This window comes from Gracilinanus agilis, chromosome 2 (assembly GCF_016433145.1).
Source record: "Gracilinanus agilis isolate LMUSP501 chromosome 2, AgileGrace, whole genome shotgun sequence".
NCBI classification, from domain to species: Eukaryota; Metazoa; Chordata; class Mammalia; order Didelphimorphia; family Didelphidae; genus Gracilinanus; species Gracilinanus agilis.
The window spans coordinates 646,038,230-646,053,184 of record NC_058131.1 but is presented as its reverse complement, the minus strand read 5'-3'; the positions used below and the strand labels follow the sequence as shown (position 1 = coordinate 646,053,184).

The 14,955-nt window shown below is 37.3% G+C and overlaps 1 protein-coding gene across 1 annotated transcript in view; it reads left to right on the top strand.

Moving 5' to 3' along the window:
• Positions 1 to 6,523, top strand: part of TCTN3 (tectonic family member 3) — a 43,444-nt gene extending 36,921 nt beyond the window's left edge. The window contains exon 13 of the mRNA XM_044662645.1: positions 6,054 to 6,523. Coding sequence (XP_044518580.1) covers positions 6,054 to 6,290 — 237 coding nt within the window. The 3' untranslated portion in view covers positions 6,291 to 6,523. The remainder of the gene's footprint in view (positions 1 to 6,053) is intronic.
• Positions 6,524 to 14,955: the final 8,432 nt, after the last annotated feature.

The following is a 14,955-nucleotide window of genomic DNA, read 5'->3' as shown; positions in this document are numbered from 1 at the left end:
AATGAAAGAAGGGGAGAGTAATGAATGTTGGAGGGGATGTGGCAAAATTGGGACATTAATGCATTGCTGGTGGAGTTGTGAACTGATCCAACCATTCTGGCTGGCAATTTGGAACTATGCTCAAAGGTCTATAAAAGACTGCCTGCCCTTTGATCCAGCCATACCATTGTTGGGTTTGTACCCCAAAGAGATCATAGATAAACAGACTTGTACGAAAATATTTATAGCTGTGCTTTTCGTGGTGGCAAAAAAACTGGAAAATGAGGGCATGTCCTTCATTTGGGGAATGGCTGAACAAATTGTGGTATATGCTGGTGATGGAAAACTATTGAGCTCAAAGGAATAATAAACTGGAGGAGTTCCATGTGAATTGGAAAGACCTCCAGGAATTGATGCAGAGCGAAAGGAGCAGAGCCAGAACATTGTATACAGAGACTGATATACTATGGTAAAATTGAATGTATTGGACTTCTGTACCAGCAGCAATGCAATGACCCAGGACAATTCTGAGAGATTTATGGAAAAGAATGCTACCCACATTCAGAGGAAGGACTGCAGGAGAGGAAACATATAAGAAAAACAACTGCTTGAATGCATGGGTCGGGGTGGACATGATTGGGGATGTGGACTCGAAACTACCACACCAATGCAACTATCAACAATTTGGAAATAGGTCTTGATCAATGACACATGATAAAACCAGTGGAAATGTGCGTCAGTCATGGGTGGGGGAGGTGAGGGGGTTGAAGGGGAAAGTAGGAGCATGAATCATGTAACCATGTTAAAAATGAATATTAATAAATGTTTGAAAAAAAAGAAAGGGGTCATAGAAATTAGAAAACATTGGAGCAGTTAAAAATTTGTTGGCTCTGCCACAGTCTCTTTAAATCCATAAGTTTATTTCTGAGAGTTAATTTAAATTAATTTGTCTGGTCTGATCTGATTTAAAAAATCTAAATCACATTTTCCTGTTTTTCATTTTCCTTATTTTTAATCTTCACTTTTGATGATTCTTGCCTCTCTTTAAAATTCCAATTTAATTACCAGCAGTCAAATTCCATCTTCTGAAAGCAATTGTGCTCTTTGCTTTAGGAATATATACCTGATTTTTTCATCACAAGGCCTTAACTACTTGTGACTTTCTGGTTTAAGGAACTCTGTAGATGAGGAAAGCCTTTCTCCCTGTACACATTGGCAGCTTCTCTGCATCTTAAGCTTATTAATAGCAAGTTGTTTAGGTCAGTAAGAGGTTAAGTGACTTGCCCGCAGTCACACAGTCATTGTGTCAGAAGCAGGAGTTGAACCCAGATTCTTCTGATTCTAGGATCAACTCTATATTATATCACCCTGACTGAGAATTAAGAAAGTGAGTGAAAAATGAGTGAAAGGAAGACAATTTGGTTTCTTGAACCAAAAGTCATGATTACATAATTTTAGAGGCCTAATTTGAACCCAGATCTTAAGAAGTCATCTAGTCCAAAATCCCCCACCTTCCACCTTGCTGAACTGTTCACCCACAGTATGAACCTCATTTACAAGAGTTCAGTCCCTACTTAAAAGACTCAAAATTTGAACTTAATCATTAAGAACCTTTTCAGTCTAAGATAGGGCAAAAAAAATAAAATCCATAATAACAAACTAAATTTCTGTGGTTCTTTTTTAAAATAACTGAAATCAAAACATTAATTTCAACTAAAGCAATTAAAAAGTCAGGAACAAATATGTACCAATTCAACATTTTCCTCTTGTATAAATGTTTGCCTTAATAAAAGAAATAAATGATTAACCTTTTTTTTTTAACCCTTAACTTCTGTGTATTGGCTCATAGGTGGAAGTGTAGTAAAGGTGGGCAATTGTGGTCAAGTGACTTGCCCAGGGTCACACAGCTGGGAAGTGTCTGAGGCTGGATTTGAACCTAGGACCTCCCGATGATTAACCTTTAAGGAGATTTTTTAAAAGTTTTCTTTTCCTTCTTTTGCACTAGTTTTTTTTTTCTTGTCCAATTGAACCTGCACATAAATCAGAGAATAAGTTTGAAAAAGCTAGTGGGAAAAAAAGCCTTCGATTTCATCCTCTTCAAATCTGACACACAAGAACCTTGCCTTCTAGATGGTATTGAAGTATTCCCATAGGTCTGACAGGTACGATTAACTTCTGTTCTTCCCTAATTCTGTCTAGACTCCAGAGAGTAGCATCTACTTTTTTCCCTCTCAGACATTCAGCATAATTGTAAGTGCAAACTTTCTTTACTAGAAAAAAAAAATGGAAATTTCATAAGAAACGAGAGAGGAAAAAAAGGAAAATAGCTAGTTCCACAGGTGTCAGTGCCAGGCCAGAGGGTCACTGGTCAATGTAGAGAGCAAGGACCAGGGTTGTCTGTTAACAAAAACAAAATATATGTCAGAGTCTGCCAGGAATCAGCAACATCTATGTCAGTCAAGCAGTGAATCACATGCTGATTGCAAAAGTTAAGAGTTAGCAAGGAGGCAACAACAAATGTCAGGAGTCAGGGCGCACTAGAAGTCAAAGAACCTTACAGATAGTCTAATTAGAAAAGGATCAGACATAAGTAGTGTGAACTCACAAAACAAATACAGCTGGTCTGTAATAGGTCAAGGTAATAGTAGCAGGAATTTATTGCCAGAGTTGATGAAACATAATCACAGAAGCACTTTCCTGCCCATGCCTCTGGGCTTTTCTGTGGATCCTGTGGGATAGAAATTAGTCCTAAGAATATAGGTCCTTGTGGATAGAAACGGCAGTAAGGTGGGAGCTAAAGAGATAGAAGGTAGCATTAGTTTCTGGTGAGCAAATCTCAACATCCTGAAGCAGCTTTGGCCATTAGAACTGTTTAGAACTTTGATCACTGGGTGTCTCTATTCAACATGACTTTAAAAGGATAGAGGTTTTTTTGTTTTTTTGTTTTTTTCACAAGATAGATCCAGAGGCTTTCCAGATCCTTATATCAGGGTTATTTGGACTTAAGATTATCTCAGTGATCCAACTTTTAAAAATTTTTTCCAGAGCTGCTTCTTCCTATCTCATCTAGGATAGAAGTGGAAGTTCAACAAACCAGGTCCCACTACTGATTTTTTAGCACAGAAACTTTGACTTCCATTTCTTTTAAGGATTTTTTTTTATCAATTATATATATTAACAAATTTCCACATAAGTTTTCCAAAGTTTTGTGATCCAAGTTGTCTTCCTCTCTTCCATCCCTCCCCCTCCCAGAGCTGGCAAGCAATTCAATCTGGGTTATACTATCATATAAAACACATTTCCATATTGTTTATTTTTGTAGGAGAATAATCATATAAAACTAAAAATCCAAATAACTACAGTGAAAAGTCATATGCTTTGATCTCCACTCTTACTCTAGTAGTTCTTTCTCTGGAGGTGGATAGCAGAATTGTTCTGGATCGTTGCATTGCTGAGAACAGCTAAGTCTTTCATAGTTGATCATTCCACAGTATTGATGTTACTGTATACAATGTTTTTCTGGTTCTGCTTACTTCACTCTGCATCAGTTCATGTAGGTCTTTCCAGCTCTTTCAAAATCATCCTGTTCATTATTTCTTATAGCACAATAGTATTCTATCACCAACATGTGCCATTATTTGTTCAGTTATTCCCCAAGTGATGGACATCCCTTTAATTTCCAATTCTTCGCCACTACTAAAAAATGCTATAAATATTTTTGTATAATTAAGTCCTTTCTCTCTTTTTTAATATCTTTGGGATACAGACCTGGTAGTAGTATTACTGGATCAAAGGATCATTGTTTTATAGCCCTTTGGGCATAGTTCCAAATTGCCCTCCAGAATGGTTAGATCAATTCACAACTCCACCAGCAATGCATTAGTGTCCCAATTTTGCCACATCCCCTCCAACATTTATCATTTTACTGTTTGACTTCAATTTCTGTCCTGGACTAATGACCTTCTGTACTTTAAGGGCTCACCATATTGTTGCTTGAGCCCTCTGCATCTTAGAACTCCCTTTAGGTCACAGGAACTTTTTAGATGGATCCTCATCTCAGTTCCCCTTATTCTAGATTAGATTAACCCTGAGGTATCACAGCCTCTTCAGAAGTGAATGCATAGAAAGGGATTGAGTTCTGCTAATTACTGAATTGTCAAGATCAGTATGTAGACTAGTTCGTAAAAGGCATGAAATGAACTGGTACTTTTGGTGAGTGCTTCATTAAAAAAAAAAAAAGATTGCATAAGTTTCAGCCCCCAGACATACATTCAATTCTTTGTTGTTTTATACAAATGCTATTTGAGAACACTAATCCCTACTTTCCCAAATATACACATATATACCATACTTTTGTGGACCCTGAAGCATCATGTGATCTGACAGGGAGCTGCAGAGCAATAGTTGAGCCATGTAGTTTTCTGTGCTCTGAAGCAGGCTCCCATTAGGGGAAAGTTGAGTTCTTTCTCAGGGGATTATAGTTTTTCATGGTCTAGGCATCACGGACAAATACACAGGTTTTTGATGGCCTGTGTGTTTGAATTGGCAGTGTGACATTCATTTTGGTGTTTCAAAATAAAGTATTATCCAGGACTATTTTATAAGTTGAAGGCTGAAAAGAATTATGGAGATGTAGCAATTTACTTGTAGTTTTTCCTCACTGAGAGAAATACAGATGGATTACAATCTGTACCCATATGTTTTACTGATACTTCTTGTCACATCACAAATTAACTCCCCTTCTAACCCATTCAAGCCTTCCCTTGAGATCATGCAAGATTTTTTTAATGACAGTGATTAGGAGATTCTGTCTAAATCCTCCCTTCCAGATACCCTCTCCCTGTTGTAACAGGGTAGGGGTAGGGAGCAAGCTGGAGTTTCCTTTTAGTGAACTTTTATTTATATCATTGCAGCTGTTGAAAAAATTGTTTGAGTCAGATTATTTTTATGCGTATGACTCAAATCTTCCAGTGTTTTTCTGAATTCCTTATTTTTATTATTTCTTACTGTACAATAATATTCTGATGTTCATTTGCCATACTTTTTTTTCAGCTATTTTGCAGGTAACTTTGTTTCTAGTTCTTTGATAGAAAAAAGTGCTGCTGCTATGAATATTTCAATTTACATCAGGTTGTTCTTTCTAGTTTTTTATTTCCTTGGAGTGTATGTCCAGAAGTGCGATTGCTGGATCAAAAAGTATGGATATTTTATTATTTATTTATTTTTAAGGCCTTGCCTTCTGCCTTAGAATCAATACTGTGTATTGGTTCCAAAGCAGAAGAGTGGTAAGGGCTAGGCAATGGGGGGTTAAGTGACTTGCTCAGGATTTCACAGCTAGGAAATGTCTATTATTTATTTTTGAGGCTAGGTCTTCCTATCTCATTGAGGCTAGAAATAGAAGAGTCACTTATTGGATCCTGTCTCTCTGATAATGAACATGTAACCTCATGGATAAAATATAAACTTCTTAACCCGGCATTTAAAATTTTGTTCAGTCTGGCTTTTTCTTTTTCTTTTAAGCTCTTACCTTTTACTTTGGAATCAATACTAAGTATGAAGTCTGTAGACCTGACTTTCAATCCCCTGAGCCACCTGGCTACCCACTGCTGCCTACCTTCCCAGCTTCATTTCATATTGCATGCTCTATCCCTAGTCATGCTGGCCTTCTGACTGTCTCTTGGGTGTCTCATTCTGCCTGTCTACACCATGGTCTTTGACAGGAGGTCTCAAGCCTCCCTAAGTTCCTCTAGTGCTCCCTCTTACATGAGGCCTGTGCCAATCCTTCCTGTTGTTAGCATGAAGTTACTCTTGAAATAATCTCATTTACTTTGAATATACTTTGTATTTCTGCATCTAGTGAAGATTGTATCTCCCAAATAGAAATTCAGCTTTGTGAATCCAGGAAGTCTTCAAATCCACAATGCCGCTACGACACAAAGGCGGTTAAATATGTTGGGGTTTTTTTTTACGTTCTTTTATTAATTAAGTTGTTTGTTGGTATTTGTTGAATCAAATTAAAATTATATGCCTAAAGCCAGCAGGCTGCTTGACGTGTCATTTCTTTCTTTCTGCAGTTACCATCATCTGTGCCAGAAATATCTTTGACAACTTTTGTGTCCTTCTCTGATGTCACAGTGAAGCCAGGTTTTGTAAAGGCACGACCAAAAATAAACTGGATATTACCATTGGCCTACTTTATTCCCCCTGCAAGGGCACGGAATGGAGAAATGGAATCTCTAAGAAGCTTGAGTACTCCTCTTGTCCTTCTGTGTATGTCATTACATGGCCTTCTTAGCTTAGAGATGAACTGAAGAAAGGAGAAGAATCACATTGCATTTTTCCCTAATGGGACTTGTAGGGTTGCATTCCTGCTTGTGCTATAGGATTGAGTCTTATTCATTATGAGCAGGAAAAAATGTTTACATCAATTATGGGATAAGAGGGAAGGAGTCTGTATATGATGGTGTTTCAGAAAAGATAAAAATGGGGGCAGCTGGGTAGCTCAGTGGATTGAGAGCCAGGCCTAGAGACAGGAGGTCCTAGGTTCAAATCTGGCCTCAGACACTTCCCAGCTGTGTGATCCTGGGCAAGTCACTTAACTCCCATTGCCTAGCCCTTACCATTCTTCTGCCTTGAAGCTAATACACAGTATTGACTCCAAGATGGAAGATAAGGGTTTAAAAAAAAAAGAAAAAAAAAAAGATTAAAATAATTCTGATCTTAATTCTTTCTGGTAAAACACTATCTGAGAAGCAGCAAAGAATCGTACTAGACTAGATTTGGAATCTGAAAGGAATTAAACCTCTAACATATACTGACTGTGTGTTCCCGGGCAGCTCTTGTGTCCTTTCTCTGCCCTGGGCAGCACTCTACTACAGTTGCCTATCTTTATTGATATTAGAATTTTCCTACACCAATGAAAACCCAAGTCTGGGCCAGAAAAACAGAACTTAAGCATGGTCTTAAGCAGAGAAGAGATAAATGTCCTTCTAGATAACCAAATCCAGATTCAAATCAACTGTTACAGAAATAAGAAGTTAAAATGTTAACCCAAAGTTAAACTTGACAGTAACTGTTGTGGAATGCAAAAGGACTTAGTGTTCATAACAGAGAAGTATTGACACCCTAGCTTGACTCCATTCAAGGCTATCCTTTTTTTGCCTATCCAAGAATGGGAAAAGCAGTTTTCTTTCCCTTTTCACAGTGTCTCTGGTGTAGACTCTCAGCTCACTTTTTCTGCAGTTAAGGGCAGCATTGTTTGTCCACCTCTACCTTTCCCCTTGCCAGGGTCAGGGAAATAAAAGTGATCAAGTACTTGGTGTTGCACTAATTCATAGGAAAAGAATACTGAATTTAGATTTGAATCCTGACTCTACCTGTCACTTAACCTAAGATATAGTTACCATATTTTTAAAATGAAAAAGACTAGAATAGGTGACTCCTTATGTCCTAGTTCCAAAATCTATGTTCATATGAAATCAAAGTTGAAGACTACCCTGGAATCTGTGTTTAGTTCTGAACCATTTAGCTTTTTTTTTTATCAATTACTTGGAAAGGCATAGATGGCATGGTTACCAAAATTCCAGACTGCTTAAATCTTGGAGAAAAACTAACATACTGCATAATTGAGTCAGAATCCAAAAAGATCTGAACAGCTTAAAACATTGGGTCACATCTAATAAAATGAAATATAATAGGGATATATGTAAAATCTTACACAGGTTAAAAAAACAACAAAAGTAGCTTTATAAGATGTGGGTAAACATGGCTACAGAATAATGTCTCTGTAATAAAGAAGTAATGGTAAGAAATATTTCACTCAAAATATCCAGAAAATGCATAAAATATTTAGGAGTTAACCAGCCAAGACAAAAGTAATATTTATAGAAATAAAACTCAGTGTGTCAACAATATGTATATAATATGGCAGCCCAATAATACCACCTTGGGCTTCCTTAAGAGAGGCACGGTTTCCAAAAATAAGGAGGTATAAGAGTTTTTCTTTACTATGTCCTGTTCAGATCTCGTGCTAAATATTATGTTCAGTTTTAGAGATCACATTTTAGAAGGCTATTGATAAACTGGAAAGAATCTACACAGATTCTTAACCTTTCTTTGAGTCATGCCTCTGCACCCTTCCTCAGAACATTGTTAAATAAATAAAATACATAGAATTACCAAGGAAACCAATTACATTGAAATAAAATTTTCAAGATTAAAAACAAACAAACAAGGCTACACAGCCCAGGTAAAGAATTTCTAATCTTGAGGAAGGCAACTAAAATGATCTGGAGCCTTGAGTTCATGCCATAAAAGGTTAAGTTCAGGAAACTAAAAGTGTTTAGCATGGGAAAGGAGAGATGGGGAAGGGTGGTGTAGGTCCTAATAGTATTTCAAGGCTAACAGGCAAAAGAGGGATTAAAACTGTTTCTGTTTGGTCCTGCAAGGAGTCAACGGATAGAAGTTAGTCTTAACCCTGGAAAGGTAAATTTAAGTAATTGAAATAGACTTATGATGATGTGGTGCTAACATTCTTTTTTTTTTTTTAAACCCTTAACTTCTGTGTATTGGCTCCTAGGTGGAAGAGTAGTAAGGGTGGGCAATGGGGGTCAAGTGACTTGCCAAGGGTCACACAGCTGGGAAGTGTCTGAAGCTGGATTTGAACCTAGGACCTCCCGTCTCTAGGTCTGACTCTCAATCCACTGAGCTACCCAGCTGCCCCTGGTGCTAACATTCTAATAAAAAGAAAATAAACGTCCATTCAAAACCTTCATAACTTCAAAGATTATGGCAGAGATTAAGTAAGAAAGACATCTTTTAAATTTGAGGTAGAAGAGATTTGGCATTAGTGATGCAAAAAAACAAAGTAGGATGGAGTGGGGTGAGGGAGCATTGAAACATTCTTTAAAATGCCCAGAACAGAAAAGCAAGACATTTTTGAAAGTGTATAAAATTCAATTATACTTTAAAAAATTAAAAAGTCAGCAGTATGAAATGCATAGTTTCATATGCAACCTTTTTGTGTGTTCTGTGTATAAGGAAATGCTCTTTTTTGGAACTTAAATTTAAAATAAAGCCAATGATTTTTTTAAAATGGCTTAGTGTTCATTTTTTTTCTATTCCCTTGCTAATTTGTTCTCTTCAAATATTTATTCACTGCTTTCAATATCTGTTGCTTCTATTCTCTTACCTCTCATTCACTTCTCAAGCCTTTGCAGTCTGACTTCTTTTTCCATCATTCAATTGAAACTTCTCTTAGGTCACTAAAGGCATTTGGGCCTTTTCTTTTGGTCTTTTCTCATCATCATTTTCTTCCCTTAGGAATATTGTACTAAATTTTAAAGAATTTACTTCCAGAACTGTTTTACATGATTGCACATTTAAACATAGATTATTTACCAACTGGAGGGTGGGAAGAAAATTCAAGATTCAAAAAAATTTTTTAAATGTTGGAAACCATTTTTACATATAATTAGGGAAAAAAATAAATTTAAAAAATTATCTCTCAGGTGCAGCCATGTATCATAATGGATAGAGCACCAGACCTGGAGTCAGGAGGATCTGGGTTCAAATTAGGCCTCTAACATTTTCTAGCTTTGTGGCCCTGGACAAGTCACTTAATTCCAACTACCTCACCCTTGCTGCTCTTCTGTCTTAGAATTGAGATTATGAGAGAGTATAAAGGGTTAAAAAAAATTTTTTTTTAATTTTAAAAAATGTATTCCCTGGTATATCCCCCCCTCTCTCCTTCCCTACACCATAGAAGGAATTACCTGACCAAAAAAAAGTGTATCTATAAATTATATGTTTTGTGTTTCTATTTGCCAGTTCATTCTCTGAAGTACATTCGCAAGTTGTTGTTCAAATATTAATTCTGGAGTGGGGTGGAGCCAAGATGGCAGCATAGACTTACCTGATCTCTATCAAATTACCCTCCCCAAAACTATATGATAAGACATCTCAGAATGAATTTTGGATCAGAATAACCAACAAAAAGATGGAGTAAAATAATCAGTCAGCCTAAAACAACTAGTGCACCAGGGTAGAAGTAGAGGCCAAAACAGCACACCAAGGCAATCACCACCATAGCAACAGGCCCTGGGGGCACAGAATCAGCAAAAGCTTTTCTGAGCTTTTCCTGCTTGTCATTTCTTACCACACAGTAGTATTCCATTACAATCATATGCCATAGCTTACTCAGCCATTTCCCAATTGTTGGGTATCCCCTCACTTTACAATTCTTTGCCCCCTCACAAAAAGAGCTGCTTTAAATATTTTTGTGCATATAGGTCCTGCCCCCATTTTTTGTCTCTTTGGTATATAAGCCTAGTAATGGTTGCTAGGTCAAAGGGTAGGTACTGTTTTATAGCCCTTTGAAAATAGATCCAGATTGCTCTCCTGAATGAGTGACTTAATCAGTTTACAATTCCCTCAACAATGCATTCATATCCCAGCTTTCCCACATGCCCTCCAAGTTTTGTCATTTTACTTTTCTGTTATAATAGTCAATCTGCTGGAAATGGGGGGGGGAGGGTTCCTCAGAGTTTTAATTAGCATTTTTCTAATAGTACTTTAGAGCATTTTTTGTATGACTATAGAAAACTTTAATTACTTTGTTTGAGAACTTCCTGTTTATATCCTTTGACCATTTATCAATTGGGGAATGATTGTATTTGAGAAATGAGGCCTTTATTCAAGAGGCCTTGTACAAAAACATGTGCACCATTATGATTCCTGTATATTACTTTATTTATCCTATGTATCCCTCTTTAGTTTCTGACCTCCATCTCCCCCAATTTTTCCCTTTTTCTATCAGCTCCACCCCGCCCCATCTCTTATCCACTTATCCTCCTATTTTCCTTTAAGGAAGATGGCTTTCTATACCTAATTAATTGTGCATGTTCTTCCCTCACGGGGCCAATTTTGATGAGAGTAAGGTTTACATGTTCTCTTCCCTACCTCTCCCATCTTCCCCTCCACTGTGAATGTTCTTTCATGCCTCTGTAAAGAATTACATTAAGGGTTTCACTAAATATGTGGGAATTCTAAAATAATATGGTGGTCGCCGATTTAAAATATTATAGCTCAAGTCAAGATGACTTTTAATAGCTTTTATTTACAGAGGTAGAAAGAGTGAAAGTAGAGAAATACAAAAAGGGGGTAGAGAAGATGTCTAGCCTATTCACACTAAATACTGCTCAGGTGCTCAGCTCAGCCTGGCAGGGCTTGCTAACCCTTGACAGGGGGACCCGGTGTTCCACCCACAGGGCCTCCTCCTCCAAGAGGGGAAGTCTCTCCTCAGCTAATCTCTCTCCAGAAGCCAGGAAAGGAAAGCCAGCTACTCACTCATTCAAGAAACAATCCAAGAGTCAAGGTCCCAAGTCGAAGCTGAGATCTAAGTCCCAAGTCACTTCCTGAAGACCACTCCCAAAGATGACCTCTGAAGATGACCTCCCAGCAGAGGAAATTAAGGACTTTTTATAGTCACTTCCTGTCCCTTCCCCTCTTCACAGGGGTCAATCACTGCTTCCACATTTCCTAGCACTGCCCAAGGGGCAGTGTCTGTGGGATCCACTTCTCACCCTCTGAAGGTGTCAACTTTTATCAAAGGATTCACAAGTTTCTGATTAAAAGGGTAGAGTTCTCCAAGTAAGTGACTTGTGAATTCTCTTACTTGATAACAAAGTGTTAAGTAGGGGTTAAGTAAGTGTAAACTCAAAATGGACACAGAGAATAAAGAATTCCCTTTCACACCTTTATGTTCAATAATTTACCACATTCTATTTTTCTCTTCACCTTCCTCCTAATTCATTGCTCTTTCTCATACCTTAATTTTATTTTACTTTTTAGTATCATCCCATCATATTGAACTCACACTCCTGCCCTTTGTCTATGTATACTCCTTCTAAATACCCCAATTATGACAAATTTCTTTGGCATTACAAGAATCATCTCCCAATGTAGGGATATATACAATTTAATCTTATTGAAGCTTTTTGATTCTCTTTCCTATTTACTTTTTTATGATTCTCTTGAATCTTGTACTTAAGAGTCAAATTTTCCATTCAGCTTTAGTCTGTTTGAAAGTTCTCTATTTCATTGAATACCCTGTTCCCCTGTGGCTGCAAGTGCTGGTATATGCTGGGCTCCTTCTCACTCTGCCACTGTACCCCAAGACTGAAACTGGTTTTGTGTATAGGTAATGCAACAAGAGTCTTGTACCTAGAGGAAGCAAAGGGACCCCTATAATCTCCTTCTGAGCAATTGTCCAACCCCTCCTCTATCTTTCCATCTGTAGGTGAGAGTTCTGAAAGAAATGCTGCTTCAGTTACACCCAAGGCCCGTTGCCTCCATGGGATCTGCCATGGTGTGCTGTGCTCCACTTCCACTCTGGTGCACTAGATCTATCATGTAGGTCTGGAAAATTACTACACCTGGTCTTTTTGTGGGTTATGCTATTTCAGAATTCATTTTGAGGCATTATAATATTGCTTTTTGGAAGATAATTTGGTAAAAATCAGATAATCTCTGCCATCTATGTTCATCATTTCTTATGGCACAATAGTTTTTCCATGTACTATCAATTGGGGAATGTTTTGTATTCTTGTGCATTCAGATAAATTCTCTATATATTTGAAAAATGAGACCTTTGTTAGAGACCCTTGCTATAAAATTTTTTTTCTCCATTTTGTTGTTCCCCCTTGAATTTTGGATTAATTGGTGTTGTTTGTATAAATCCTTTTTAATTTAACATAACCAAAATTATCCATTTCATTTTTAATAATATTCTCTATGTCTTGTTTGAGCATAAATTCTTCCCTTAACTATAAGCCCAACAGGTAAACTTGTCCATGTTCCCCCAATTTGTTTATGGTATCACCCTTTCTTTCTAGATCAAGTATCCATTTTGACTTTATCTTCATGTATGCTCTGAGATGTTGGTCTATGCCTAGACTATACCATATTGTTTTCTGGTTTTTGTCAAATAGTGAGTTCTTCCCCAATAACTTAGATCTTTTGGGTTTATTGAACACTAGGATATGTAAGATTTAAATTTAGTGGTTCGACTTATATTATGTGAAATACCATGGTTGGCCGGAGAACTTGAATTCTCAAGTCAGAAGTTTACTTACAAAAATAGAGTGGGAAACAATGAGGTAGAGAAATGTGAGAGAGGTTAGAGAAAATACCTACACTAGTCCTCAGTCAGGAGGACTGGTAGTGAGTAACTACTGGCCTCCTCCAAGATGGAAGCTAGTATCTTAAGAAACTAGGAAAGTAGTCAGTCCTTTTCACTCACCCAATTAGGTAGTTCAGGAGTCAGAATCCAAGGTTGATGCCATGATCCCACAGTCTAAGCCACAGTCTCCAGTGAAGTTCCCTCAAAGACTATCTCCAGGAGATACTTCACTAGAGTTACCTTCACCAGATTGACTGCTCAGAGATTTTCATGGCTTTTATAGTGGTTTTCTGTCCCTGCCCCTTTTCATGGGGGCCAATCACAGTTTCCAAATTGTTTGAGTTGTCACCTTTGGATTCTTGTGATATAATGCTGTAATCTCTTTGCTAGTATTTTATTTAAAAATTTTTGCACCAATATTCATTAGGGAGATTGGTATACAGTTTTCTTTCTCTGTTTTAGCTCTTCCAAGTTTAGGTATTAGTATTGCATTTGTATCATAAAAAGAATTTGGAAGAATTCCTTCTTCCACTACCTTTCCAAACAGTTTATGTAGTATTGGAGTTAATTGTTCTTTGAAAGTTTGGTAGAATTTACATGTGAATTTATTTGACCCTGGAACATTTTTCTTAGGAAATTCTTTGATGGTTTGTTCAGTTTCTTTTTCTGTGATGGAGTTGTTTATTTACTATAGAAAAGTGTTCTGTTTACTCTTTTGTTAATCTGGGAAGTTTATATTTTTGTAAATATTCATCTATTTAGATTATCAAATTTCCCCCCCCCTTACCCTTCTGTCTCTCTCCTTTCAGCTTTTCCTTGTTCACAAATGTTTTACTTCTTACTACCACCTCCCCCAGTGTGCCCTCTTTTTTGTATACCCCTCCTCCATTTTCTCATTACCCTTTCCCTCTTATGTTTCTATTGGGTAAGGTAGCTTTCTGTAGTGGGTAAGTGTGGGTATTATTCCCAGTTTGAGCTAATTCCAGTGAGAGTAAAATTCAAATATTACCCACCACACCCCCTATCTTCTCCTTCAGTGAAATGACTCTTAGGTACCTTTTCATGTAAGATAATTTACCCCCTTCCATCTTTCCTTTTCTCTTCATCCCATGTTTACCTTCCCTTGATTTTTTTTATATCAACCCATCCTATTCAGCTTACTCTATGTATACTCCTACCTATTGCCCTAATAGTGATTAAGTTCTTAAGTATCTTAAGTACTTTAAGTATCTCAAATATTTTAATTACCTCATATGATTCAAATATATATCTTAAGTATCACCTTCTGAAGTATGAATGTACTCCATTCAACTTTATCGAATCCCTTTAATTTTCACTTTTCTGTGCTTCTCTTTAGTGTTGAATTTGGTTATCAAATTTTCTTTTCAGCTGTTTTTTTTGGAGGGGGGTGGTCAGGAATTCCTGGAAGTCCTCTATTTTATTAAATATCACTTTCCCCCCCTGGAGTTATTCTCATTTTCACTGGATTTGTAATTCTTGGTTGTAGGACCAGATCCTTTGCCTTTCAGAATATCATATTTCATGCCTTCTGGCTCTTTAATGTAGAGGCCGCCAAGCCTTGTGTATTCCTGATATTTGAATTGTTTTGTGGCTGCCTGTAGCCACAAATTAATATATTTGTGGGTGGACACCTGAGAAGGGAAGTTAGAAACTGAGGGAAAATGGGTGATGGGAATAGAGAGAGATGGGGAACAAAAAAAAGGAAAAAAGACTCAGAGACAAAGGGTTCAACAACATGGGCTCCCATATGTGTGCTCCTCTGATGATGGAAAAGA